Source organism: Anomalospiza imberbis, chromosome 14 (assembly GCF_031753505.1).
Source record: "Anomalospiza imberbis isolate Cuckoo-Finch-1a 21T00152 chromosome 14, ASM3175350v1, whole genome shotgun sequence".
Taxonomy (NCBI): domain Eukaryota; kingdom Metazoa; phylum Chordata; class Aves; order Passeriformes; family Viduidae; genus Anomalospiza; species Anomalospiza imberbis.
This window is the reverse complement of record NC_089694.1, coordinates 2,473,352-2,499,803: the sequence shown is the minus strand read 5'-3', so window position 1 is coordinate 2,499,803 and position 26,452 is coordinate 2,473,352. Positions and strand designations below refer to the sequence as shown.

The following is a 26,452-nucleotide window of genomic DNA, read 5'->3' as shown; positions in this document are numbered from 1 at the left end:
CCACAGTATCCCATTTCATAAACTGTGTGCTGCCACAGGCCTCTCTGTTTTGATTTTCATGTTTGGAAATGTTCTGCTGGGCTCTGTGTCCTTGTGGCCAGGGAGGATGAGGGGTTCCTGGGATGCATTAGAAGGAGTGTGGCCAGCAGCTCATGGGGAAGATCCTCCCCCTGTATTCTGCCCTGCTGAGGCCACATCTGGAGCACTGTGTCCAGTTCTGTCCCTTGGTTTTTGTGGTGATTGTGGTTATTTGCTTTTACTGGGAGGAAAAAAAAAAGGGGAGAAGTGAGAAGATAATAATTCTCCCTATATTTCTGAAGTATTTTCCTTTTTTTTTTTTTCAAAAGTTATAGGCTTTGATGTGTTTTTCCAAGCTCTCTAGAAATCTGATGGGTTAGAATGGATCAATGATTCTGTAAAAGTAAGATCTGAGGCAATAATGAGGAGCACATGTGAGCAGAGATGGGGACAAAATCCAGCTGTTACTGCATTGCCTGTGATCGCAGCCTTAGAGCCAAGTGAATAATAGACCTTTTTGGAGCTAAACTGCCAGCCTGTCCCTGAAATATTCCTGTTTTTCTTATTGAGTTAGCTGTAGCTCCTGAGAATCAGCAGGTGCTATTTCTGAGCTCCTGCTGTGGCCATGGAGATGTGACACCAGCTGCCTTTGTCCCCTGTTTGTCGCTCGTGTGCTTTGCCAAAGGTCAGGCCCTGAAGATTTCTGCTTAACTTTGGAGTCTGGTTTCTGAGGCTGTACCAAGGCAAATTGTCTATTTAAACTCTGTCTGGAATAAGATGTCTTTTGCTTACAATGGGCTGATTTGAGTCACAGTCTGCAGTGAATAATGAATGCAAAGGAGAGGTTGCAGTTCAGTCACAAATTATTATTTACGGAATTACTGCTGACTTCTCGTTAGCATTTGCAAGTGCCTGACCAGCTCTTGAAGGAGTTAAAAGATTGCTTAATGAAGATTAATTTATTAAGATGCATGGCTGGCCAATATACTGGTCATCACATTGATTTTAGGACTGGATCAGAGTGTGAGCAACCTTTGCATAGCTGAGGAGTCAAAAGCAGCTAAACTACTTTGGGCAACTTCTGAGGATTTTTTTTTTTTTCCTACTCTTTGTATTAAGAAGTATCTCATTCTTTCCTTCATTTTTTCTTTAAAAGCTTTGAAATAAAGAAATTTTGCTATATGATAATTTTTTAAAGTAGGACTTTGTATAATAATGCAGGAAGATATTGCACAACTAATCCTTAAATTTTCATTTCTTAGGGTAAAGCCTACTGCAATTCCCTCCACACAGGCAGATTTAGTCTGCTCCAAGCTTTGTGGTTCTGACAGACAAATTATATAGCATGTCAAAAGTGTAAACACAGTATAAATACATCTGAAAAATAGAATGTCTAACAGATATTTTATTCATAGGCATGGACCAGTGTCACCTAATCAGGGGGGATAAATGTCTCTTTGAACATAAACAGTTTATGGGTATAAATTGAGGTTATGTTGTGCCCCATCCTCATGTCTAGATCTCTCTTTTTTTTATTTTTCATCTTAACAAAAATCATCTGATTGCTCAGAGGTGAATACCCACACATGGTTTAGGTATTTAGTTGCTCCTGCTGCAGTCATCCTTGGTGTGCACTCACCTTCTTTCACACCCTTTCTGCTCCTGGGAAAATCCAGGGAATATGCTTGGCTTGGATGGAACAACTTAAAAATACATCCAGGTATAACCCAGGTGTTGTAAACACAGGAACCTGGGGGCTCCTGTGTGACCCATGGGGGGCTCCTGAATTTCCATTCTGCTGAACTTAAAAAAAAACAATCAAACAAATAAACAAACCCACAAACAAAGCAAAGAAACAACCTCCCACCCCAAAGCACCCTGGATGCCCAATGCTTTATTTTCCTGGATGGGAAAAGTGCCATTGATTGTTTGGCTCAAGTTTTGAGCTGGCTGAGATAACACAAATCATTACACTTTAAAGTATAAATTGCAAAAATTGAACTTTCTGCCTTTGGTGGGGGCATCTCAGTGGGAACCTGTTGTCAGATGTTAGCTTGCACCGAGGAGACACTGACTGTGCAACTTCCCATTGCTGGAGTCATTTGTCTGCCCCTCTCTCACTTCTCCAAACTGATCTGGTTTTCAGTTTTTTCTGCAAACACGCTCCCCTGGGGGGCAGGTGGGAGCTTGGGCGGCACGTGCCAGGGGCTGTGCTGGATTTCTGAGCTTCAAAACAGACACGAGAGGGAGAAAATCTACCTTAGCCTGCCTTGGCAAGCAACAGGTGCCACAGATATTTCAGTTGGTGCCCCCCAGTTCAGGGCCACTCCTTGAAGGAGGCCAGAGGAGGGAGGTGAATGCTCATTGTCCCTGCCTGGGTGTCTCTTGTCTTGTCCTGTGGGACAGGAACAGCCTGGAGGTGATGACCAGCCAGCATCAACAGCAGAATTTGACCTTTTCAGTTTTATTGTGTTATTTTTAATCAGCTTAGCGTTTTGCAAATTTCCCTTAAATATATAAAAAAAGGAAAAATCTGTTTGCTTGTTTGCATTAATATTCGAGATCTCTACCAACTGCAATGGAAAATATGTTCAAAATCACATTAAGTTTCAGTATTTTTCATCCACTGAATCTATGAGAAAACCAAATTAGCTTGTTCTTTTTATGGGTATTATCAAGAGTCTTAAAATAGTTTAGAAGTCAAACTACCTAATGATATAATTATTTTGAATTAACAAAACAGTAAAAGTCTGAGGGCACAATGTTTTCAGCTGTCTGGGATTAGCCTGATTTATTTTTCTTACTGTTTTGGACTTAATTATGATATCACTAAATATTCCTAGAAGTTATCCCAGAACAAACAAATAAGCAAATTAAAAAGGAGTTTGGTTGTAGTTTTATTTTTGTTTTGTTTTGGGTGTTCTTTTTGTTTAGTTTTGTTCAGTTTTCCCTCTTGGGGGGATTACTTTTGGTTCTTTCAAGGCTTTAAAATGGCTGTAGAACTTGGTTAATCCATGTGCTGCTTGTGGCGAGATGAAAAAGAACATGACATAATTGAAGAAAGGCTGGTGTGAGAGCTAATGTGGTTTTCAGGAGCCTGTTGAGAAAATCATCCCCAGCAGTGGGACTCCACAGCAGCTTCTTGCAAGCACTGGGAGGGGAATTAATTCTTTGCCACCATCCTCTTATCCACGAGGCACTGAGGACTCCTGCCCTGTTGCTATGGGAAGAGGAAGGTCTTATAGATGGTTTTGCACAGGTTGGTGTTAAAGATTAGGCAGAATGTTTGGTTACCTGTGCAATAACTCAAGCTAAACACAGAATCTGCTGAGGTAAATTTGCTGTGCCCTCGTTCAGAGTGGCTATTTTTAATGCTTCAGCTGCTCATGAGGGAGTGTTTGTGTCTGGAGCTGTAGCAGAGTCAGGGATGCAAGCTCGGACAAAATCAACCTTTCCAGGAGGATGTGATGCCTGGTGGCTGATTTTGATTGGCATTGATTTGCCCGTGTTGTTGTTTGATTACCTCCAGGCTGGTGCTGGAAATGTGGGCTTTTCCCTCCGTGTCCTATTGATACCTGCCCCAGGCAGCTCCTCTGCCCCCGCTGTGTGCAGCTCCCTTCCCTCCTGCCTCTGCTACAGCAGAAACTCACTGGGAAAAAATTGGGGTGGGCCTGGGGCTGGACACAGCCCTGCTGCTCTGTTTGTGTCTCTGAAATAAATGGCACTAAAGCGTTTCAGCATTCTTTTAATGCCACGAAGGTCTGTGGCACTCCTGTGACAGCATTCCTGAGGAAGCTCTCGAGTGCTGCTGTACAGCAGGGCTTTGGTTAGAGAGTCTTCTGGAAAATGCTTTGGTCTTCTTCTGTAGAGTGCTTTTTGTTTTGATGGTTTGATACAAGTTGTGCCAACGCTGAATTGCAAGAATGATATGGGGAAATAACTGACTACTTCTCTACTAATGTTTTCTTTGTGAAGGGAAACTTTAAAATTTTAATTATCTCCTCTTTTTCCTGATCTGGTTTTTCCAGTGGCAGCTTATCAGGAGTCAAGCTGTAGCCCTGTTTTTTGTATCTACAAGCTGGTGGCTGTTGCCATGTTTTAGATTATGAATCTGGATTTTACTGGGGCTTTTATCACTCATTTCACCCAACAGTTGTTTGGAGGAGGTGGGGCTGGGGGCAAGGTGTGGATCGAGTTTCCCATGTGCAGATAGGGCACCTGTTGGGGTATGGTGGTGCTGCTTTGGAACATTTTAAAAGTCTGAGCAGATTCAAGGTTGATTTGCTGACAGGAGCATCCATGCTTCTAATGTAAGTCCTGCATTCTGTTGCAGAGCTGATAAGTTGTTGGCAGGACAGATTTCAGGCTCTCCCAAAACTCAGTGGAATGAGGGTCAGACTCTGGTGGGAGCACTGCTGTCAGTGCAGCTGCAGAACAGGAAAAAGACACATTTACAGGGGATAACAGATAATTGTTATGGCTCAATCTTCAGCTTCATGAACCTGCAGAGCATTTCAGCAGGAACTTTGCTTGTCAAGGCATCTCTTCCTCAGCCATGGGTTTCTCAGCTCTGATTTGAAGATTTCCATTAATGAAGATGTCTGTTCCTCACAGATGGAATAGACTGCAGAACACATCTTCTGCAGTCACCAGGTTTTCAGTCTGGTTAGAGCAGATAAGATCATTATAGTTCTATCACGTAGCTCAGAGAGCTTCAGTGTTGGATGATGTTCTCATAGAGGTTTTTAATCCATCTGGCTCCATTGAAACAGGCTCCATTACCTCTCAGTGGGTACCTGCTGGTATTGGCCAAATTACTCAGAAAACATTTTATTGAGTCACTTTCTTTCAGGGTTGATATTGTTTTAAGTGATGTTGCATTTCTGTGCATTATCTTTGTAAGATGCACATGCATCATTCCCAGTTTGGGGCAGGCTGTGATAGTTTTTTGAAATGTAAATCATTTACTTTGGTATATCTTGAGGGAGAATAGCTTTTTCTCAGGGAAAGCATGCTAGATGGAGGGTGTGAGATGTGACTGCAACTTGCCTAAGAGTGTCACTTCTGCCCAGGACTCTCAATTTCATTTTTGGGTTCTGCCAGTGACACAGCCTCAGTCATGACAATCAAGAGGGCATAGCCATTTGTGCTTTGGTTTGTTGCAGTTGTTGTAACAACTGTCTTTTCTATTCTTTTCTTCTGAAATGGAATTCATATTTCTAAAGCCCTTTCAAGTAGAGAATGATATATATGTGCAAAATGCTATTATGCTATAGGCTGTTTTTCACATTTCTAACACCTGTTGTCAGTCTGGGGCAGTTGTTGTACATTTGGGTTGCTGGGAGAAGGAAATTTGCTGCAATGCAAAAGCTACAGGATGTGAAAATGCTTAATGTCTACCTAGAAAGTGTGAGAGCACATCACTGATAAGGAACTTTGCACAGTTATGCTGATATGGGAATGTGCTCCTGGAGTGACATGCAAATTATTGATTGGAGCTGGAGAGCCCTCTTTGGTAGCTGCTGTTTATCTTGTCTTTCTTCTGTGAGTCCTGGGGGAGTCAGCTGGGAATCAGACTGTAGCCACTACCAAGAGTGGATTTACAGTCTTTAACTGTGGGGGGAAAAGGGGGAATTTCTTTTGAGGCAGGAATGTAAACGAGGCAGAGAGGGAATATGTTGGCTGGGTTACAGAGGGCCAGCACAAGGGCACAGAACAAACGAGGAAATTATTCCCTCCCAGCTAGGGAAATCACAGCCACAGCTGCCTGATATCTTCCATCAGAGACTCTCAGCTTTAGCCATCATTTCTCTTATGGAACAAATGAACACGTGCTGGTCCTGAGCCCCAGAGGCAATTCCAGGGATGGAGGTGAGGGGGACCAAGTGCTGCTCTGGGTCCCCTTTGTGTCACACAAGCACGAACTGAAATCTGTGCTGCTTTGGGCTGTGTTCATTGGAGATGTGACAGGACATTTCTCCAGCAAATCCATCCCTGTCTGTGTCAGCTATCTACAGCAACACAGCCCAAGTCTTTTGAACTTCTGGGAAGAGGCAGCTGGTGTGCTTCAGGCTGCACTTTTGCTTCTGGTTTCTCCAAGAAATGCTTTGAAACCAAAGCAATTCTGCCAACATTCTTTCAAACAATGAGCCTACTTCAAGAGTTTAATATTACTCCACAGACTCTCAGGCAGGCATTGGGTTTTCAGAGAGGGGGTGGTTGTTTTTTATCAAAAAAAAAAAAAAAAAAAAAAAAAAAAAAAAAAGAAAAAAGGAAAAAAACCAGAAAAGTTGTTTTTTCTTCTTTTCAACACACAAGAAAGAGATCAAAGTTCCTTTAGTTTATGTTCTATGCAAAAGTCTGAGTTTGCAGCTTCATCCTCCTTGTGGTTTTGATTTCCCCGTTGCAATACCATGGTTGTGTGTTTACTTTGTTATGGATCTCAAAATGTCTACATCTCTTATAAATTACAGTTTGTATTTCTAGCTGAATCACCTAGAACCAATTGTGCAGCTCTTCCTCCCCTTCCTGGCTCACCTCAGGCATTCCCCCCCTTCTGAATAAAGAGATTTTTAAAAATCCTGGGTAATTAGCTATAACAGTAACTACCAGTATTTTTGATTCCTCAACACCATAAAACTGCCAAAGAACTGTAAAATTCACTCCATTAAAGGGAGTTGCTGAAGTCCATGACGTGCCTTGATTTCCGACTCCAAATGAAAACACATTTCAAACTCTGTTCAAACACAAGATGTTTAACAATAAGAATTTGCTTTCCTCTAATTTTTCACTAAGAACCAATATGATTTTAAATGAAATAGGATTCTTAAAAAAAATTATGATTAGTCTCTGGTGTAAAGAAGGGTCCTGAACGTGTTTGATAAGGCAACAACAAAGAGCACGAAATGAGCAAAGCTGATTCTGCAGATGTCTGGAGAGCATACTGAGATATAATTGGAGTAGAGGAGCTTGTTGCTTCTGATGGTTTAAGTGCCTTGCACACCCACTGCATGCTCTGAGCACAATAAAATGTTCTATCACACATTGCCTTCATCAAACCCTGCATAAGATCCATACTCCTGCAATAATAGCAGGGATAATTAATTCTGGCTTAAGTATTTGGGAAATTATTGAGTGCTGCAATTACAGGCTTTCCAAATGACAATCTTTAGAAGCAAGAAGCTGCCTCTACATTCCCCCCAGATCTGAGTGCACTGACAAACTTCTCTTCAGCACCAGAAGGAAAAAGCCCCATCAGGAGTGAATCTTAATGTAGTATTAATTGGGTAACACAGCTCCGAAACACAGAGGGTGCATTTAGAACAGGACAAATAATCTGAAACACAAGTTTGATGAATTCCCTTCATCTCTGTGCTGTGGCTGCTGCAGCACTTTTGTTTGTATTGATCTGAAGGGCGTGGAAGTTTTCTTTCATCTGTCATTTACATTCATTTTACCTCTTGCAATTGCCTCTGCCAGCTTTACATGCTTGTTTTCTGGTGAATCTATAAATAAGATTTCTAGTACATCAAAAGAATTTCTATTGGGCAAAGGTAGAATATAATGCACTTGAGGTGTAGGAGGGTTCCTAACTGCAATTTCACCTACTAAAAGTTATTAATGAGTTTTGTGAAGTAAAGAAAATAATTGGAAAGCATAATGCTAATTGCTTGCTATAGATTTTCCTCTATTGCTTACTTGTTTAGCAAGTGACTTGCAGAATGGAATATTTGCACCATAGCTTTTTTTCTGATTGCAATATGCCTTCTGAATTGACAAAAATAGGCCCAAAGGTCAAATTAATTAAAAGCAGTAGGAGAAAGAGAACAAGCTTAATGCTGCAAGTTTGTATTTACATGTTCTTGCCTGAAAAATGTGTGAGGTGCTTTTTGTTGTGTGCAAAGCCCAGATGCATTATGCCAACAAAAATAAAAAATGTCTTAAAGAGAAGAATTAAATGGAGTTCTTTACTCAGGAAAATTTCTGCAGGATGATGATTTCAGGGTGAGCAGCCAGGGCACACAGTGTGGGTTTTGGGCAGTGTAATTGATGCAGGAGTGCAAGTCTGTGGCTCTGTGAGGAAGGTGCCCATGTCCACAGTGTCCCCCTTTTACCCACATGACTTTTGCCAGCTTGCCCACATTAATGTTATTGCCTTTCCCCACAAACACTCTTCCTGCTGCTTTATTCCAAAATCCTCCCTGGTTCTCAAGTATCTACAGCAATTTGCCTTCCCCTGAGCTGTAGGAACACAGAGCAGACCTAAAGCCTTGCATTTGCTCCTCCATGGCTGCGTGTTACGAGGGATTTCTGCCTTTCTGGATCAAGCAGAGCAAGCAGTTCCCTTTCGTGATCCTGACCTTGGTGTCAGCCTTGCAAAAGCACTTCAGATTTATGGGTTGCAAGTTTAATGTGGCTTGTATGGAGAATAATATTTACTTCTGGTTTAACTGAGCTGTACATGGAGTTTGAATAATCCTGCAGTAATGATTGTAGAGATGTTAATCTTGTGTGTGGCAGGTGAGGATCAGAGGTAGCTCTGAGAGCACTCAGGGAGCTGCAGGAGCAGCATTAGCTGTGCTCTTGCCCTTCCCTCCCCAGCCGCTCAGGTTTCTCAGCTCTTTGGGGCACTCAAGAACTTTCCAAAGATGCAGGGACCCAGACTGAGGATTGTGCTACTTATGAGCACACAACACTGCAGTTTTGGGGTTTATGCAGTAAATGGCTTGGGACCATGCTGGTTTTAAGCAGACCACTGGTCTGCTCAGCACTGTGACAGAAGCTCTGGGTGTCTGGGCTGTGCAGTCAGCAGCCCAGTGAGCAGAAGCTGCCCTCCAGTGATGCCCAATCCTCACTTTTAGGACTTCTCTCCTATTTCCTCTTGGTGCTTTGAGTACTTTTGCATTAGCACCTTTCTCTTGCTGCTGCAGTTACCAAAGTGAAGTTCTGCCTGGGTTTCTGGTTCCTGTGTGGCTGCAGCTCACACCTTTCCCCTTGCCTTGTTTGCCAGGAGAGCTGCCCAGGTCCCAGGTCTGGGCTTTGCAGAGCCAGGTCCTGGTGGCAGAGGCCAGCCCAGAAGTGACCTTGCTCAGAGCTGAGCTCTCACTGGGGCTGCAGAGCAAGAGTCCCACATGTGGGTGGTGACACGGAACAAGGGCAGCTGTCCCCTGCTCAGCTGGAACAGCAGCTCTGGGCTGGCTGTGAGCAGAAAAAATCCTTCCCCAGCCTTCATCTGGATCCTCTCCTTTTCCCTCACCCAGAACTGCAGTCATTCCTTCCTGCAGACTAACGTGTGCTGCATTTCCTCAGCAATTTGTACTGCTGTGTTTTGCTCCAAGATGAGTGAGTAATCTTAACACTGCTAAAGAATGGCTGCACTGAATATGGAAATAAGCTGGGAAGATTTAAGGAACAAGGGAAGGCTAATGGCTTTATATTTTGCTTTGCTGAAATGACACAAGTGGTGAATTCTGAAAGACAGTTATATATTCTGATTATCTGAAAGGGCAATTGCAGAGGCATCGCTCTGGAGGAGCGAGGGATGATCTCAGTGATACAATGCAGCACTTCAATTTGCAAAATTCTTCCCATTTGCAAATAGATATTTCAGACATCCATTTAAGAATGCATTATTAGCATGTAGTTAGACTCTAGTAACTTTGAATATTTCATGTATTCTACTGTAAATAACAGCTAGATCTTATTCATTATCACCCTGGTAATATAAGCTGTGAAAATAGTGATGCAAATGGGAGATTTCTGGCTTTAATCAAATAAAATGCAATCTTTTTTCTTAAAACAACTTGGAGAGAAAAATAGATCTTTCAGATGTTTAAAACAAAACCAAAGTATTGTTCACCATAGCATTTATCACCCAGAATCTTTCCTATTTACAATAAGAGAAGAATGAAAGAATGCAAAGGGTACTAGTGAAAAATTCCTTTATTTCAGTATGTGGAATGACTTTTCTTATTGAGAGCAAAACTTTTATTTTACAATTGGAATGGGACTTTCAGGACAAAACTTCTAGTGAAAGTTTTCATGACCCAGAGAAATTTTCCTGGACCACTGGAGTCCACTGGAGAGTGTCCTGCTGATAAAAGAGTCCATCCTAGGATGCTGGAATTCACTTTGTGCAAATCAAATGCAGCATGAACTGCATCACTGCTTGCAAATTTTGGCCTAGAGCTTTATTTTATACATGCCAGCAGGTAAACTCTTGCTTCTTCCTTACCCAGTTCACCTAAAGGTGGAGTAAGTTTTGCTGCCTTGAGAATGCCCTCAGAGAGGTGACCTTGGTGGCCAGCACACTGTAAATTTAAAATTAAGGATGGGAAATCAAGGTGGTTAAAAGAGATTTTCTCAAGGCCACAAGGATAACAGTTGCAAGGATAACTCTCTGATACAGAGAGCAGAAAAGAGAATGCTTTCACTGCTCTCTAAGAAGGTCTTGAGTTTCCTCAGAGTCCGTTTTGGGCAAGGGGAAACTTTTTGTCCATTCTTTCCCTTCTCCAGAAAGAGCAAGGTGCTTTTTTTGACAGCTGCTGATAAAAATGAAATACATTCATTTTATCCTTTCATTTTATCTCTCATCAATTCCCATTCTAGCTAATCAAACACTTGATATCAAACGTTATAGATTTCCTGCTGCAAAAAATAAAATGCTGTTATAATAAAGGTGTGCTGTCATAACAAATGGAGATAGTGACATGCCAAAGAGCTGTCTGGTTACTCATTTTAAAAGGCTCCTTTTGAGTTTTTTGTTTTTAATTTTTTTAACCATAATAAAATGTGTTCAATTCTACAGCTACGAGTGCAAATCAAACATAAAGTTACTGCTTGTCTGTACTACATGAACTGCTTTATAATCATCCACACTGAGAGTAAAGATTTTATTTTATAGAGTGAAATGCAGCTGAAGTGTTGCACTACTACTTGAACTGGAGAAGTTAAGAACAGTCCTTGCACAAATCTTATTTTGTTTCTGACTTCGGCACACTTGCAAGCCAAAATTAGATAGCAATCCCTTTTTCTGGGAAGCACTAATAAGAACAGCTCCATTTCCTGCCTCAAAAATGATGAAAGCACATTTCCAGGCCACTTCAAGTGAACACTTGTTCAGCTCCTGGGGTTGCACACACCAGTGTTGCTTCAGAAAGATTTGACCTTTACAGGAAAAACTGAACAGGAAAAAAAGTTGCAAAGGGAAAATGGATCAGGTCCTTGAGGTTTCTTCCAGGTCTCTCTAGCCCTAATGACCTCCTCAGGGTTGCATTTAAGGCTTAGCCTTGACTATGATACAAAAGGACTTCACTGGAGGATTGTGAGTAATTCACTGGAACATTTATTATTCCATGAATCCATACCTTGCTCATGAAGAAACAGGAAATTTATTTATCTGAGCCATGACTGAAATGAATAATTAGCACAATCAAATTTGAGCTAGAGTCCCATGTACATTTACGAGAGTGGAAATTCTCCTCCATTTCAATATTAACACTAAGAATTCACAATTCTGATAAAACCCAATCAATAGTTCTGCTGGAAGAAGTTCACGCTGCTGGGGCAGCAGTCAGAAGTGATGTCAAATATTGCTGAAATGGTTCTGTGTTATTGTTTATTACAGTGCTCTTTTAACTATAAAATGGCCTTGCCTATCAGATATCAATCATTCAAGACGATAACATCAAAGATTATGAAATTGAAGAATGTATTAAAGAAAAAAAACAGAATTGAGATTTTCCTCTTTTTCAAACTTAGCAACAGCACAGCCATAGTGCAACTTTCATGTGTAATTTTTATTTAATCACATGTCAAATTGAAAGCTTAGATGAATTAAAGTTTAAAAAGCATGCTTTCAGCTACCATTTCGACATCTAGCATGCAATAACTGCCTTTCAAAAGCTAAATAAAATGCTTGACATGCTTTAAATATTATTTTCAGTTTTATTTGCTTTTTATTTCACTTCTTTGTTGTTATTTCGAGAAGCTCAGAAAATACAATTTAGTTGCTAAATGTTGTTGGGGAAAGTCTTATGAGAGATACTCTGGTACAACGAGGATTAGCGTCTGGAAATAAATGCCCTTTGAAGCTGTTAATCAGAAACTTGTGAAGTTCCAGGTTCATAATGGGTTTGTTCAGCAATGACTTGGGGAATGGGTTTGTTCCGTGACCTCAGTGCTGTGAGAGGACGACGGGAGTGTTGGCTTAGCCCCTGGTTACTTCAGTAAAAATTGGAAAATTTGCTTCTTAAAGCAAAGTGTTGGTTACAAACCCCTTCCTTTTCCTGCCTGCATGGGAAGGGTTTCACAGAACTCCCTTGCAATGGCCAAGAGCTGCAATATCTGACATTTCCCTTATCAGCTCGCTGCAGTTTTACCTGCCTGCAAGAGGAGCCTGCAGGGACCTGAACGTGTGATTCCTAAAAGGCACCCGAGTAAGTGAGTGCTGGAGGTACAAGATAGTCCTGCAAGATTATTTCTCATCACTTGAGAGAATTCTTTGTGTGAGTGAATCCAGCTATAAGATCTGACAATTTGAAGTCATTTCCATTTGAGCAGGTGTAGGGGCACCATCTGTTCTGCTGGTTTTCTGTGAAGGTAGCAATACTTCCATTGAAAATGTACAAATCTGTCTAAGATAATCACCCATGTTGAATTTCTATTTGTCTGGGCAGCCAACTCAGCTTTTATTTGCCCTTTTGAAATTAATCGGTCATGCTTCCTGCATCTAAATAAACTAACAAAGTGGGAGGAGTTATTTAAATCAATAAAAATGAAAGGCTAAAACTATTTACTTCTTTTATTCTACTCTGGAATAGTAAGATTTTTAATCACAGTGAGAAAAAGCAAAAGTATTTGTAAAATCTTCTCTTTAGAAGGCATTTAGGTACTGTATTTTCCCTTAGTAATTAGTGAGGGTGTAAGATACCAGTTACTAATGTTAATGAGAATTAATTAGGAGGACTAGCAAAATTTATAACAAGAATGTCAAAAGGATTCTGTTGGATTCCTCTTGGAAGTTTTGAAGAGCTGAAAATGCAAAGTCTTGCCAATGTTCAAAAGGGTAAATATGGCAAATTGGGAAAACAGCAGGTCTGTTTGATTTGACAAACAAGTAGACAATCAGGAGCTGAAAGGGAATCAACCAATAAATTTGGGGCAGTGTCTGGAACATCTGAACTCGTTCAATGAAAAGAAGGGCTTGTTCATCAAGTTTCATCTGTGTGAAATGATAATTCAGGTTATTAGTGTTGGCAGATGGGGATGATGCTTTTTTATGTGAGGTGGGGGAAAACTGTTTTAATGCCCACTAGGCTTGGACTTGTGAAATCAGCTGGGTATTGTCACTTTGCACAATGCCTCTCTCCTTCCCCCAGAAGATGAGTCCTTCATTTTTCTTTTTGGAAAAAAGCCAACCAAACAAAAAACCCCACACGCCAAACCCAAAAACCAAACAAAAAACCCCACACGCCAAACCCAAAAACCAAACCCACTCCTATGCAAGGTCACTGTAGGACCCATTAAATAAATCATAAAAGGTCACTGCTAAATTGGAAAAGGTGAATGCAACAGTGATGTGTTGTTAATGAAGTGTTTCTACTTGTGTGTGATAATGGTGAGCGATTTGGCATCTTTGTAGATACTCCAAGAGAAATACAGATGCCTGCTGGCAAAAATGGAGAAGTTTAATTTATGTGTGAATGATTATAATGATCTGTGTTATACATTTTGCCATGACAAAATATATGGCTATGACAAAGCCATCAAAATAATGTAATAAAATCTTAGATTTAATGTGCCAGGCTGCAAAACTTATGGGAAATACAGACTTATAAAAGAGTTAAGAGAAACTCTTTGAGCTGTATTTGTTGCGCTCGACGCTGCTCTGTATGGGGAAAGGAAAAATGAAATACTTGTCTCTGTTGAGTTTCAACACAAAGACATATTTCCCACTGGGTTTATGGTTGGATCCTCTCAGGCTGTTTGTTTTAATGTTATTCTGAGAATTTTGCTCTGGTAGTTGCTGGGTCCTGTTTGTCTCAATGAAAGTCTGTGCAAAAAAAATTGCTGTTTTGGAACAAAAGGTGATAGTTGAGGATAAACAGACAGGAGCTAGAAATTCTAGTTTGAATAGGGATCTTCTTTACTGCTTATCCTTGAAGATAGTTATTTTCTGGTTATTTAGGGTATTTCATATCCTCCTAACATTTGAAGTAAACAAGCGACTGAGAAAATTAAAAATTTATTTGACTACTCCTTTATTTACTGGCTGCTAATAGTGGAGAGAAATGTTCAAGTAGTCCTGTTCTTTTGTGCTGTCTCACAGCATCTCCTAAATAAGGTCGGCTTTAAATCAGAATTATCATCTAAATAATATAATTAATTCAGCATAAATTAAAAAGTAATGTTTTTTTCTTTATGATCTCCTTTTAAATGGATATTAATTTGCTTCAATGAATGAAGATAATAAGGTTAATAGTTTAATGTTCCTCAGTTGATATCTGCTGCTTTTTCTATTACCTTTTTTTTCCTTTTTGCTTATAAATTGGCTAACCCCTGGTGTATAATACCAGAAATCATCCCTTCAGTGTATCCAAAGCTATTTACTTAGACTCATCTTTTATTATTCCCACTGCCACAGTCTAATTATTGTAGTGAAAGATTGAGCACAGAATAGTTTGGGGCTTTGATCAGTCTTCATATAAATTTCAATAATGAGAGTAAAAGGTTTGCGGTTTTCTGAGATAATTTGATCCCTCCAGACACACTCAGCTTTTACCAAAGGCAGTGAATGCCATATGAGACCTCTGACAGCATTTGTGTCTGCTCTGTGACATCTCTGCAAGCAAAATGTTTTTCTCATACCAATGAAGAGTAATTTAATATTTTTTTTAAATGTGGTAGAGAAACTCTAGACTGCTGCATGGTTTTTTTCCTTAAATTTTCACTTCATTGTCCCCTAACAGTTTAATTGTCTGTATTACAAGTTCCTACATCAGAATCCTCTAAGAATACATTATAGGTTTGCTTGCATTTCTCTCTTTTTGAAAAAGCATACCAACTGTCATCCAGATAAATAAAACAAACCATAATCCTTGTTATTCTATTACTATCGGTGCTGACTCCCTTTGGAGATAAATAGAAAAGCAGCTGGAGACTGAGGATATTTTGTAATCTTATAAATTGAAATTTAAATGCCTCAAGGAGGAAATTTCCAAAATAATTGTGACAGAAGATAAGTCCCGGCTTTTGGCAAAATTTTATTAGAATTACTTGTTCCAGATCGTTGTCTGACGCCTTCATGAATTAAGAAAATGGCAGCCCTGCCATGTAGAGGAAGAGCTGAGGTTTTGTCATCTTGATAAATTTTTCTGAAAATGCTCTGTCGTCAGTGTTATCAGGTGTGACACACTCAGGGACACAATCAAATTTAAAATCATGAGCCTTTAGCTGATGCCAGTTGATTTTAATTCATATGGGTCTGATCTTTCTGACTAAGAACATCTCAATTTATGCAGCTAAATATTTACCTTTTTAAACTGAACGTGAGGGTTAGTTAGTAACATTTTTAATTTTGCTTGGGGTATGGGATTTGTTTTTTCTCACTGGGCTAGGCATTTAAAAAATGGTTGGTGACTTTCTGGTCTCCTCTACTGTCAGCTGGTTCAAAACCTCTGCTGTATTTTGACAATGAACCCTCAAAGAAATATTCCTTTTTTTACACTTAGTGAACCCCAGGTGAACAAAGTAGTAACCAGTTGTACAGAGCAACAACCATTGTGCTCCCAGTCATTTTCAAAAACTAGTATTGGTATCTAATGCTAAAACTTGGGCTAAAAATGTTTTAAGAATACTTAAAATTCACTGGTACCTTAGAGAGGAGAGGATATAACACAACACAAGGTGCAAACCTCACAAATACAGCTTTTACAAACAGCTCGTGCAATGGAGGTGGATTTTTTTCATACTGTGAATACCAAACTCATTTCAGATGAAAGAAACAGCACATTCCCTTTCCACATGTCTTAGCTGTACATCTGTGCAGACTGGGTGCAGTTTTGAATGCAGGGAGTGATTGAGAAACATTGCAGGAATGATTTCACTGGATCAACTCGGCAAAACTTCACTTATTTGAGCTTTGAGGAGGGAATTGATTGGCACTGCTGGTGTGGATAGGGCTCTGAGAGGCAGCTGGAGTGGAGTGGAATAGGACACATTGGTAATTTCTGTTGAGCCATCTGGGTTTTTGGGCTGTGCAGAGACACTCCATGCATTTTCACCCAGCTGTGGTGGGAAAAGGCAGCAGGAAGAGCAGGAGCACTGTCCCAGCCAGGCCCCAGGGCAGCCAGCTGTGGAGTTCAATGAGCAATTCTTCTGGTGACCCCAAAAGTGCAATGGGGGCATTTGGGGGCGTTAGGTGTGACCCTTTCACCACCTGAACCTTTTCCCAGTGGGCTGTTAGGCTGTCCCAGCAGTCACAGAGGGGTTGTCCTCTCCCATTTCCATCCCATGGAACTGGGAGCTATTCTGTGTTCAGCTCTTCAGAGCTGCTATGTCTTGGCTTGATCTGTTCCAATATTTCTCAAAGATCTGCCAAATGAGAGAGAGTCTAAAATCTGCAAATTTGATAAACAAGAAAGCAGGACTGGAAAGCAACGGATGAAATCATCTGGAAAAAGAGAATGGCAGGAACAATGAATGCAAAGTGCCACTCTTAGGCTGCAGCAATCGATGGCAATAACCAAAAAGGGAACAAGGAGGACAAGATCAATAAAGAGGACCTGGGCATTATGATGGTTGGCAAGGACACAAATGTGTTGTGCTGCCATGGCAAAGGAGCCTGCAGGAGATGCGAAATGATCCTGCTGAGTGCTGTCAGGACCTTGGTTGGAGCTGGGTGCAGGGTTTTGGGCAGAGCACGGAGCCCTGAGCGAGCTCCTGCACAGGGGGAGCAGCCGGAAAGAGCAGGAGCACCCGACAGATTGAAATAATAAGGTCTGCTTATTCTGAAGAAGAATAAAGTGCCAAATGCCAGAAAGATGAGTGGGAATAAGCAGGCCGTGATGGATGGGACTGAAGAAGTGATTTATTTTGTAACAAGAAAGAGGCAGGTTCAACATTAGAAGAGGAGCTCTCCATTAGCAGTGGTGAGGCACTAAAGCAGGTTTTCTGGGAAAGCCCTAGTGTCTTCCTGGTAGCTGTTAGGAAGTGCTGTCACTCTCATCTATCAGGGATTGCACAGGTGAGGTTGCTGCTGCTGTGTTCTTGGCTGCACATGCTGCAGAGCAGCTGTCTGTGGGCATGTGTAATAATGTCACTGTCACAAAAAGAGACTTGCGAAAGTGGAGGAGCTGAAAACTCAATGTAATTAGCAAAAACTCAATGTAATTGAATGTTTTCAACACCGCCACCCTATAGGAACCAAATATCTAGGGACCCCTGACAACATCTGCTCTGTTACATACACTATATACTTTTTTTGCATAATTGCATCAAAAGTCTGGTCTTCAATTTTGCTAATCCCAGCAGTTCTGCATCCAGAAAGTTTTGCATTGCCTTTCAAATGGAATTTTGAGTAACAACCCAGGAATACTTGAAACAGTTTGTTTTTGGGGTTTTTTTTGAATCTTCCCGTTTCAAGTTTCCAAACCATGGATATCAGACACATCAAAATGAGCAGGAGAGCTGCTTATATTTTGTTCATATTTTCTTCTAATACTGGGAGAGATTAACATTTCAGTTATTCAGTTCCTAAATCATGCAGGGTCACATAGGTAATGAAAACTCTGTCCTGTGCCTGGTTGTCTCACGTGGCCGTTCCTTCCGCATCTGGACTGAGATGCTTTCCATCCTCAGCTCCCTGGTTCCCAGCTTCCAGCCTTTTACAGTTAAGGTACAGGTCTGTGGTATAACGAAAATCAAAGGAGTTGTAATGAAATGTCTGAAGGAGAGCAGGGGAATCTACTTTTCATTCATTAGCTTAACACCTGTGCAATATGTATTAAAATTGCTTTCAGTACATAAGACTTGTTGTTGTTTGTTCTTTCTCTGCCTCAGAAGAATCCAACAGCATTATAAATGTGTCACATTTTTTAGGTCCAAAAATATGGAACAGCTTTTAATGGGAAAGAAAATGTTTTTTGAAAACTAGAAAACTCAGCAGTGAAATAAATTGAGCCTCAAAAAGTGATTGAAATCTCCAAGTCAATATTCAAAAGGTATCCAAAGACTTGTGAAGTCTGACAGAATCTCTTTAGTTTGAGGTGTCTTTCATTTTGCATCAGGGCTTACATTTTTAAAAAACAGCAGCAAGCAGTGCTGTCAGGTGCAGCAGGTTTGAAAGCAGCTCATGAAAGCCTGAAATTGTGCACAACTCTGGGTAGCGCCTGCTCAGCAGATAACCAAAATAATACATTTCCTAAATTGGCTGCATTGAGCAATTACCGATACCGTGGTGGAAACCGTTGTCATTCTGTTCCTTCCTTGTAGCCCCAGCGCCGCGTCACCTTCCACCTGCCAGATGGCTCCCAGGAAAGCTGCAGTGACAGCGGGCTCGGAGACCACGAGCCCACGAGCGGGGCCAGCACATCCCACCCGCTGCCCCTGGGCTTCCCCCAGGACGAGTTCTACGAGCAGGCGTCCCCCAACAGCCGCACGGAGGGAGACGGCAACTCCGACCCCGAGTCCAGTAAGTGCAGAGCTCTGCTCATCTCACCCATCCAGTCATTGCAAGCAATCAATCAATCAATCAATCGATCAATCAGTCACAGGGCTTTTTGTTCCTCTGGCTAATTATAAAAAGTGAGCGTTGGTTTTCGCGCGGCTGAAGAAGCGTTCTGTTTCTAAAAGTGGGAGGTCGGGCGGTTGGGAGTAAAACACTTGGAGCTGTTAAGGGTTTATGGATGAGCTGGTGTTTTTATGGACCTGGTGTGCTGTGCACAGAGGAGCTTTGTGAGGAGGTTAACGCTGCTGCCCTAATGGTCATAAATACTGTGCTGAGGGAATTCACATTTTTTAACGTTTCCCTCTCCGATCCTGCTGTGTGCTGTAGTTTAACAGGGAACTCATGGATGATGAGCAGCTCTGTGAAAAGACTGCAGTTTTCAGAAATAAGGGTTTCTTGATTAAAAGCAGCAATGGCACGTAGTAACAATCTCAGAAGAGTTTGTCATCTTCTGCCATTGCCACTGCCTTCTTGTGATGTCAAAAACAGGGAGGCACAATCAACAGGAGCGGGAGCTGTGGGCACTGGCTCTGCTCTCTGTGCTGTGCTGTGATGTGATAGCCAGTTGGAGACTCCACTGAACTTTAGTCAGCTGTTAATTGTCCAGAGGCTCCTTATCTGGATTAAACTGAACTGTGCCATTGATAAAGAGACACCTGAATGTCTCTAAGCCTCTAAGGCCTTGTTAGCGGCTTAATAAGTGATTTGAAAATACATCTGTTCTGGGCAAAACTTGGCCCAAAAGGTGGATTTCAGCTGCTTTAGTGTATCAGGAGGAATGAATTAGTGAGTGCTGTGCACTTGAAATAGCTGTAGAAGGTAGTTACACTCTGCAGTGGCAAATCCAGCATCCAGCAGAGAGCATTCCCTCCCATTCTGAGCTGGCTGTGCCACATTCATCCTGGCTCTTGGAAATCACCTCTGCCTCTGCCTTTGCTGCCCAGGACTGGAGCCTCAGGGGCTTTTTGCACATGTGAGGTGTGTCTTCTTTTTCTTTAATTTGTAAACTATTGCCTAAGTTTAACTTTAAAATTTGTAAGGTGATATGCTTCCTTAAACAGTGCCAGAATATTATGCTTTCCTAGTTGATGGACAGCTGACAAGAACCATCAGAAGTTTTTGATCTTGTGCTAGAAACAATCATCATTTTCTTTTGTGATTATGTATTTGAGACTGTAATATACCCTTAACAATATTCTAGGCAGTCAAACTGGGTTCTTCACAGAGTTAAGCTCTAAAGGGCTACAAATACACCCCCAAAGAAAGAAAATATCAAGTTATATATTATTTGTTGCTTTTTCTTTGCATACTCATGGTCTGAATTTTCTTTCCAGCTCTTTCTTGTTGCTTGTAACTGATATTTATACTTTACTGGAGTGAGAATGATGTACATGAAATCAGTATCCAGGGCCTTTCCTGCAGACAGTATGGGACAGGAGCTGGCGTAGAGGAGTTCTCAGAACAGGCATGTGCGTCCTGTCCTGCCATTTGCAAGGAGCTCAGGTTTGGGATTTACTCATGCTTTTTGTGCCCAGGCTTTTTAATTTCAGAATAAATATGCACCATGACTCTTGTAGAATGTGGCTCTAAAAGTAACTCAGCTCTGACATCTGAATGTCACTGACATACATCCCTGTGAGCAGGCTAAGCAGGCATCAGATGTCTTTCCAAGTGTGAGGTTGAAGAAAGTTTAATCACCTGTCTAATTACCTGACAGTTCAGTTTTAAACTTGAAGTCATAGTTTAATTACAGTTTATTTTATGTGAAGATTTTCCTTCCTTTCCTACTTGTATCTTATTGAAACAGTTTAATTGAAGTAGCATGAAGGTTACAGCAGGGAAAGCTTCTTTTGTGGCACTTTTTAATGTTCTATGCTTATATTAGTGGAAGCATCTAGTGGCAGGAACAAAAAAGCAGATTTAGGTAGATATTGTGTGCCCTCCTACATCTGAGTGAAAAAGAAGACCCACAGCATATTTGTGTCCAGTGTGCTGCTGCAAAGTGACTTGGTGCAGATGACAGCAACCCAAAATATCTGATGAGCCTGAGGTTCATGTGGTTCACTTGTGCATGGAGGACACATTTAGCCAACAGTGAAACAGTAAAAATTGCTCTGAATTGATGGTTTCCTCTACAATCTTCTTCTGGATTTTTGGTTGGCACTTTTTCTTAATCTAATTTGGAGTGGTTTGATGCATTCAAAGCATTTCTTGTCTTCTTTCATGTACTAAAATGTTGTTAATGTGAAAAGGGACAGGAAAACCCAGTCAGATAATCTGAGTCCATACAGCAGAACAAGCATGGCCTTCATTCCCTCCCAACATCTTTAATATCTGACCTGTCTAAATCTGAAACATTGTCTGATTTGTCACCTGGTGGGGATTTAGTTCAGCTTTGCCTGCCAAGGAGAGAGATTTGGGGTGAAATGATGTCAGGTATGTCCAGAAACAACCAAGTGCCCTACGAAAGCTGGTGGCAGCTGTGGCATCACTCGTGGCCACGTTCAAAAGTGTTTTCTTCTTCTTGCTTTGCCTGACTACAGTCCTTTGATGTTGTTTCGCTAATACTGGAAATTGTTGCATTCTGGAAGCTTTCCATTTACTAGCAATAGCTAAGTGTTTATTGCAAAACAGTGAAAAAAGATGAGCATAACAAAATAAAGAAAAAAAACCCTGAGAAATATTGGGGAGAGGAAGCTTTACAAATTCACATCTGATACAGGACTGAAGCAAGGAGGGGAAAAATAACTGTAAGGTTATAGTGGTAAGAAAACTGTGAGAAATTTATATGTAAACCTTTAAAATTAATTGACTGTGCTAATTAAAATTAGAAATAGGCTATTTTAAATGATTTGTCTTCTCTTACTTTAGTTCCTTCCTTAGAAAAACATAAAGTTCAGCGTGGTAGATGCATCATAAGGAAGAGATGCCAATAAGCTGTCACACTAAGTAAATAGCAATATAAAAAAGGATGTAGGTCTGTAGGGAACCTTATCCTTAAGTAACAGCACTCTTGTAAATGGTATTTAAATATTTTCTCCTCAGAAGCTGCTCAAATAAGGATGCTCCAATAACTCCCTATGCTAAGGATTTTAACCGAACCATCTTTTTCTGCTCTCTTTTTCCCCTCTGTTTAAATATAAAAACACACTTCAAGCATAGACAAAGACCAACAAATTCTCTGTGTCTGGACTTCCCTGGCAAATTCTCTCCCAGTGGTGCCCTCTCAGTGGCTGTAAGCAGTGATGTTGATCAAAGGGGTTGAAAGGTACATGAAAACCTCAGTTCTGTTGGGTTATTTAATACAAATGTAAGATATTAATGACAAATTTTCATGCTTCATCTGTTTTTATAGCCTTATCAAATCAGTTTTCTTTCCTCTAGACAATAAAATTATTTTACTTTTGTTTGGAGGAATAATAGAATATGACTAGTTCAGCCAAGAAATTGGGCAGAGCAAGAGGAATGATTGCAGCTTGGGGACAGGGAGTGTGGAAGGGAGGCCAGAAAACCTGAAAGTAATCTGCAATTAAATAATAGCAATCATTTTGTATGAAGAAAATGGAAATATAAACAAAGCTAGCTGAAAATTAAAGTTAATAAGGCAAATCACACTGAGATTTCAGGGTTTCAAACAGGAGGAATCTGGTGTATTAAGGAGAGGGGGTCTCCATGAAGAATATTTAACATGAATTAGTGACTAATAAGCCAAGAAAGTTGCATTGAAAATCAGCAAGTGTAGAGCTAAAAGGGAATCAGTAGACACCATAAGTTTGTGTCCATGCCAAGCTGGTGTAGCCAGAGGTGTCTGGCTGCTTATTTTTGTCTCCCAATCATACCTTCACGCTGTTGGAGAGCTCTTTGGGTGGACTGGATGGAAGAATTCCTGTGGGTTCAACCCCTGGGGACAGGGAAAGGTAAATTTTAAATCCATGGATTCCCCAGTTCCATTTGTTCCACGAGGCACAACTTATGGACAGCACATGGGTAAGTGAGCAGCTGGGGCAAAGCTCTGCTGGCTTTAAATGATCATCAGAGTGCAGAGAATCAGTCCTAGGAAGAATTAAGACTGCAATCTGTGGTGTTTAACCACATAAGAGGGAGGTTTGCAGCAAGCAAGACATCTGTTCATGGTTAAAGACAGCATATATTTCTTCCTCAAAATTAAAAGAACACTTTCACCTTGACTTAATTTTTGATAAGGATGATGTTGATGAGCACAAAGGCAGGCTGATGAAGAATGATGATAATGGCACTAAAAGTCAGAGCAGTTCAGTGCATTCATGTGGAGGAGAGGAGATAATCTTCCTCCCAGGATATCAAAACTGATAGTGTTTTTTCGTACTTTTCTGTAATTCTGACACACAAAGTGTCAAGAAAAAAATAAATCTCTGGTCAAGCTCCACTACTGGAAAGCATTTACAAAGAAGAAACTGAGATATATATGATTATGGTGCAAGAAATGGTATCATGGGTTTCCCAAGAGTAGGATGAGATTAGCTCCATTATCTCACCTCCATGATATGTATTTTCAACATTGGGGAATACATGTACAGTTAATCTATATATATTTAAGGACTAATAACTGTTATTATGACATTAGGGTGGAGCATTAATAATTAAGAATGAAAAGACGTAGAATAATACAAGAATGGAAAAGTCTCCATAATTATCTTCATTAAGGAGTTTGGCATTAAAAAGCAGGAACATGTCAATGAAATATTCTAGTAGCTCAAAGCCAAGCATCACTGACAATAGAGGAGGAGGTGTGCATGACACGAGAATTGGATTTTGCTAAGGATTTGAAGTAATAGCAGTGGGATGAAATCTAATAGTTGAGAGTCATTCTCATAGGAGCTGCTGTATGTAACTAGTATATAAATCACCAGCTGAAAATGGCATAGAGAAAAAAAAACAACTGAGTATTAAAAAGAGAAACTATAAATCACCAGTACCTAATGGGACTGTGAAAAAATCCTGGGTTACTCCTAGCAAAGAGAAAAAAAAGAAGAAAAGAAAAAACCCAGGGGGTTTCTGACACCATAACAGGCCTGTTATGAATAGGGTTGACTTCCCACATTAAATAAAAGTGAATTTGCATGAGAAACAGGCATAAAGAAATATTATCAATAACAGAGGAATGGGATGCCCATATACAGAGAAAGGAATTAATATTGGCTCGTTCAAACTGCCAGGTAAAGGCTGGCTGGGGCCTGGGGCTGCTCTCACACCACGGCAGGGAGTGGAAGCCGAAACACAGCGCTGGGCTGGTTCACAGGGAATGGGCTGGTGCTGCCTTCAAACCAGCCAAGGCTGGAAACCTGGGGGCTGCAGACGACACCAGTGAGGAAGTACAGAAGCAGGGCAGGAGAATTCAACCTGGCTGTAAAAAGGAGCTTGATAAATTTGTGAGAGAGAAGGCAAATTAATTCTCTGTGCGCGAGAGCAGCGAATCCAGTGTGTCACGCAAGAGGTGACTCTTCAAGGCTGGGAATGTGAAATCCAGGGGTGAACGTGTTTGCTGAGCCTCAGTTCTGCTCTGGGCTCCAGCCCCAGCCCCAGCTGGACACAGGGCTGGTCATCACCAGGCCAGGAGCGTGGCCGTGCCGCCGCAGGCCACGGGTGTGACAGGAGCTGGCCCCGCTGGCCCCAGCCCTGCCAGCAGCTCAGGGGCAGCCTGGGGGGTCCTGCAACTCTGCCTGCTGGAGGAGAAAGGGTCAGCACAGAGCTCATTCTCCCTGGGAAAAACGCCTGCATTTTCTGCCAGGCTGACTTGTCTGATAATCAGAAACTCTGCAGTTGCTGAAATATACTCTTTAAACATCATCAATAAGATGCTCTGGCAGCTGGATTTCAGACATCATGCTGGGACATAAGAAAAAGTAAATCTACAAAGTCTTAAGTTTCTTGTTCCCTGTCCAAAAACTGGACTGTTGACACATGATTTTTATTTTTTTTTAAACTATACTTTCAGTTTTTTCCTTCCCATCTTCTGTACTTTTTATTTTCACAGAAAAGTTGAAATGTAACAGCAATATTTTAGTTTAGTTGTTGCTGAGTTATAAACACACTTAGGCTTAGCTTGAATAAAATAGAAAGAAGCTGTCATTAGTTAAAGATAACAAATCTCAGGCTAAAATACATCCCAGTCTCCCACATCTGCCCATTGGGCCCCTTAACTTCTGCTGTACTGGGCTTTTCTAACCCCATGGCTGAACACTAATAATTAAGTCGGAAAGTGCTGAGGTAATTAATCTTTCTGAGGCAATAGAGTTTGATTGATCTTCTACCTTTAATCAAATTAGCTTGCACGTAGGGGGGAGAATGTAATGGCTCTGTAGCACTCTGTGAAGTGCCAGCCCGAGCGGTGACCTCGGTGAGAGCACCATGAATCACGGTCTGGGAGCCTCCAGAGCCACCTCTGAGGGGCTGTGGGATTCAAAGCAGGGGGGTCTGGCAGAGATGCCACCAGGATGTGCTCACCGCTCCTGTTTTAGGTGTGTCTCCCTCAGGGGTGCAGTTTCTGTCTGCGTGGCACGTGTTTGAGGGCACGGAATGCTACAAGGCATCAAGCTGTGTGGATTTTCCAGATGTTTCGGCTCTTCGTTTCTAAAAATAATTTTAGTTATAAGAGTAAATTATAGTTATAGTTTATGAGTTTTTTTATAAAAATAATATTAATTATAGAGTTATAAAAGTAATTTCAGTTCTAGAGAGTGAAGCAAGCCAACAGAAACTCCTATGAAACAAAGCATGATGGTATTCTGGATTTGTTCCTGACTGGAGAGTGGGTAAAAGGGCAGACTGGAGAGGTCAATTTGCAATGATACAGATGAGTGGCTTTTGCAAGCAGATTTTCACTTGTACCTGAGAGGATACAGATTGCATATTCAGAGATAATTCCATGATTTGGTAATTTGATCCCTTAGTGCCTGATTTAAGAGTTATTAAAGCAGCTGACAAAAAGAGGGGGAGATGGACAAAGCAAATTAAATTAAAAAATGCAAAAGCAAAAAGATTGTGCCACTCGGCCTCTCGGTCAAACACGGCACTATAAACACAGACGCTGAATTTTAAAATTTTATACTTTCTGTGTATAAGGAGCACTCTTTATAAATTCTTTTTAAAATAAATTTTAGATATTTTCTTGCTGATATCAGAATATAAAACCTTGATCTACCTTTTCTACTCTTTGAAGAAAAGGAAGATAAAAGCAAGTTTTCTGAGATGCACCATATTCTTTCATGCAAAATCAATGGAGATTGATGAGGAAAATCAATGGGGATAATATGCTGGATTTTCTAGACTGCACAGTGGGATGAAGTAACTCAGGCAATGCTAACATATTTGTGAATGCAACTTAATGTAATTCTTGACTGGGGTTTATAATAGAAGTTACTCTGTCTAAAGTGATTAGAAAGAATAGCTCTACCTTACAGCTGAGAAATCACTTCTCATGGAATAATAAGGCTTTAAAGCATTTGTTTTGGTGGGGGTATTTTTAATAATAAATGAGATCTGACATCTATAAACAGTGATTTAGTGGCAGATGTTCTGTGATATATATTTATGTTATCACTTAAGCTGACATGGTAATGGATAATCCTGTTTGTTCTGTTTATGAAAGTTTTAAAATGTATTGCTATGGTGAGCAGGCTGGTGGGCCAGAGGAGGAGAGAGAACAAATTCCTCCCCTCCAGTTTTTCA

The 26,452-nt window shown here is 40.8% G+C and overlaps 1 protein-coding gene across 4 annotated transcripts in view; it reads left to right on the top strand.

Annotated features, from left to right (window-relative positions):
* PCDH11X (protocadherin 11 X-linked) overlaps positions 1–26,452 on the top strand; it is a 426,351-nt gene that overhangs the window by 287,535 nt on the left and 112,364 nt on the right. For 3 of the 4 annotated variants that reach the window (XM_068204553.1, XM_068204552.1, XM_068204562.1), the window contains one exon: positions 18,511–18,709. The exons of the other annotated variant lie outside the window; for it this stretch is intronic. In XM_068204553.1, coding sequence (XP_068060654.1) covers positions 18,511–18,709 — 199 coding nt within the window. The remainder of the gene's footprint in view (positions 1–18,510; positions 18,710–26,452) is intronic. 4 annotated transcript variants of the gene reach the window in all.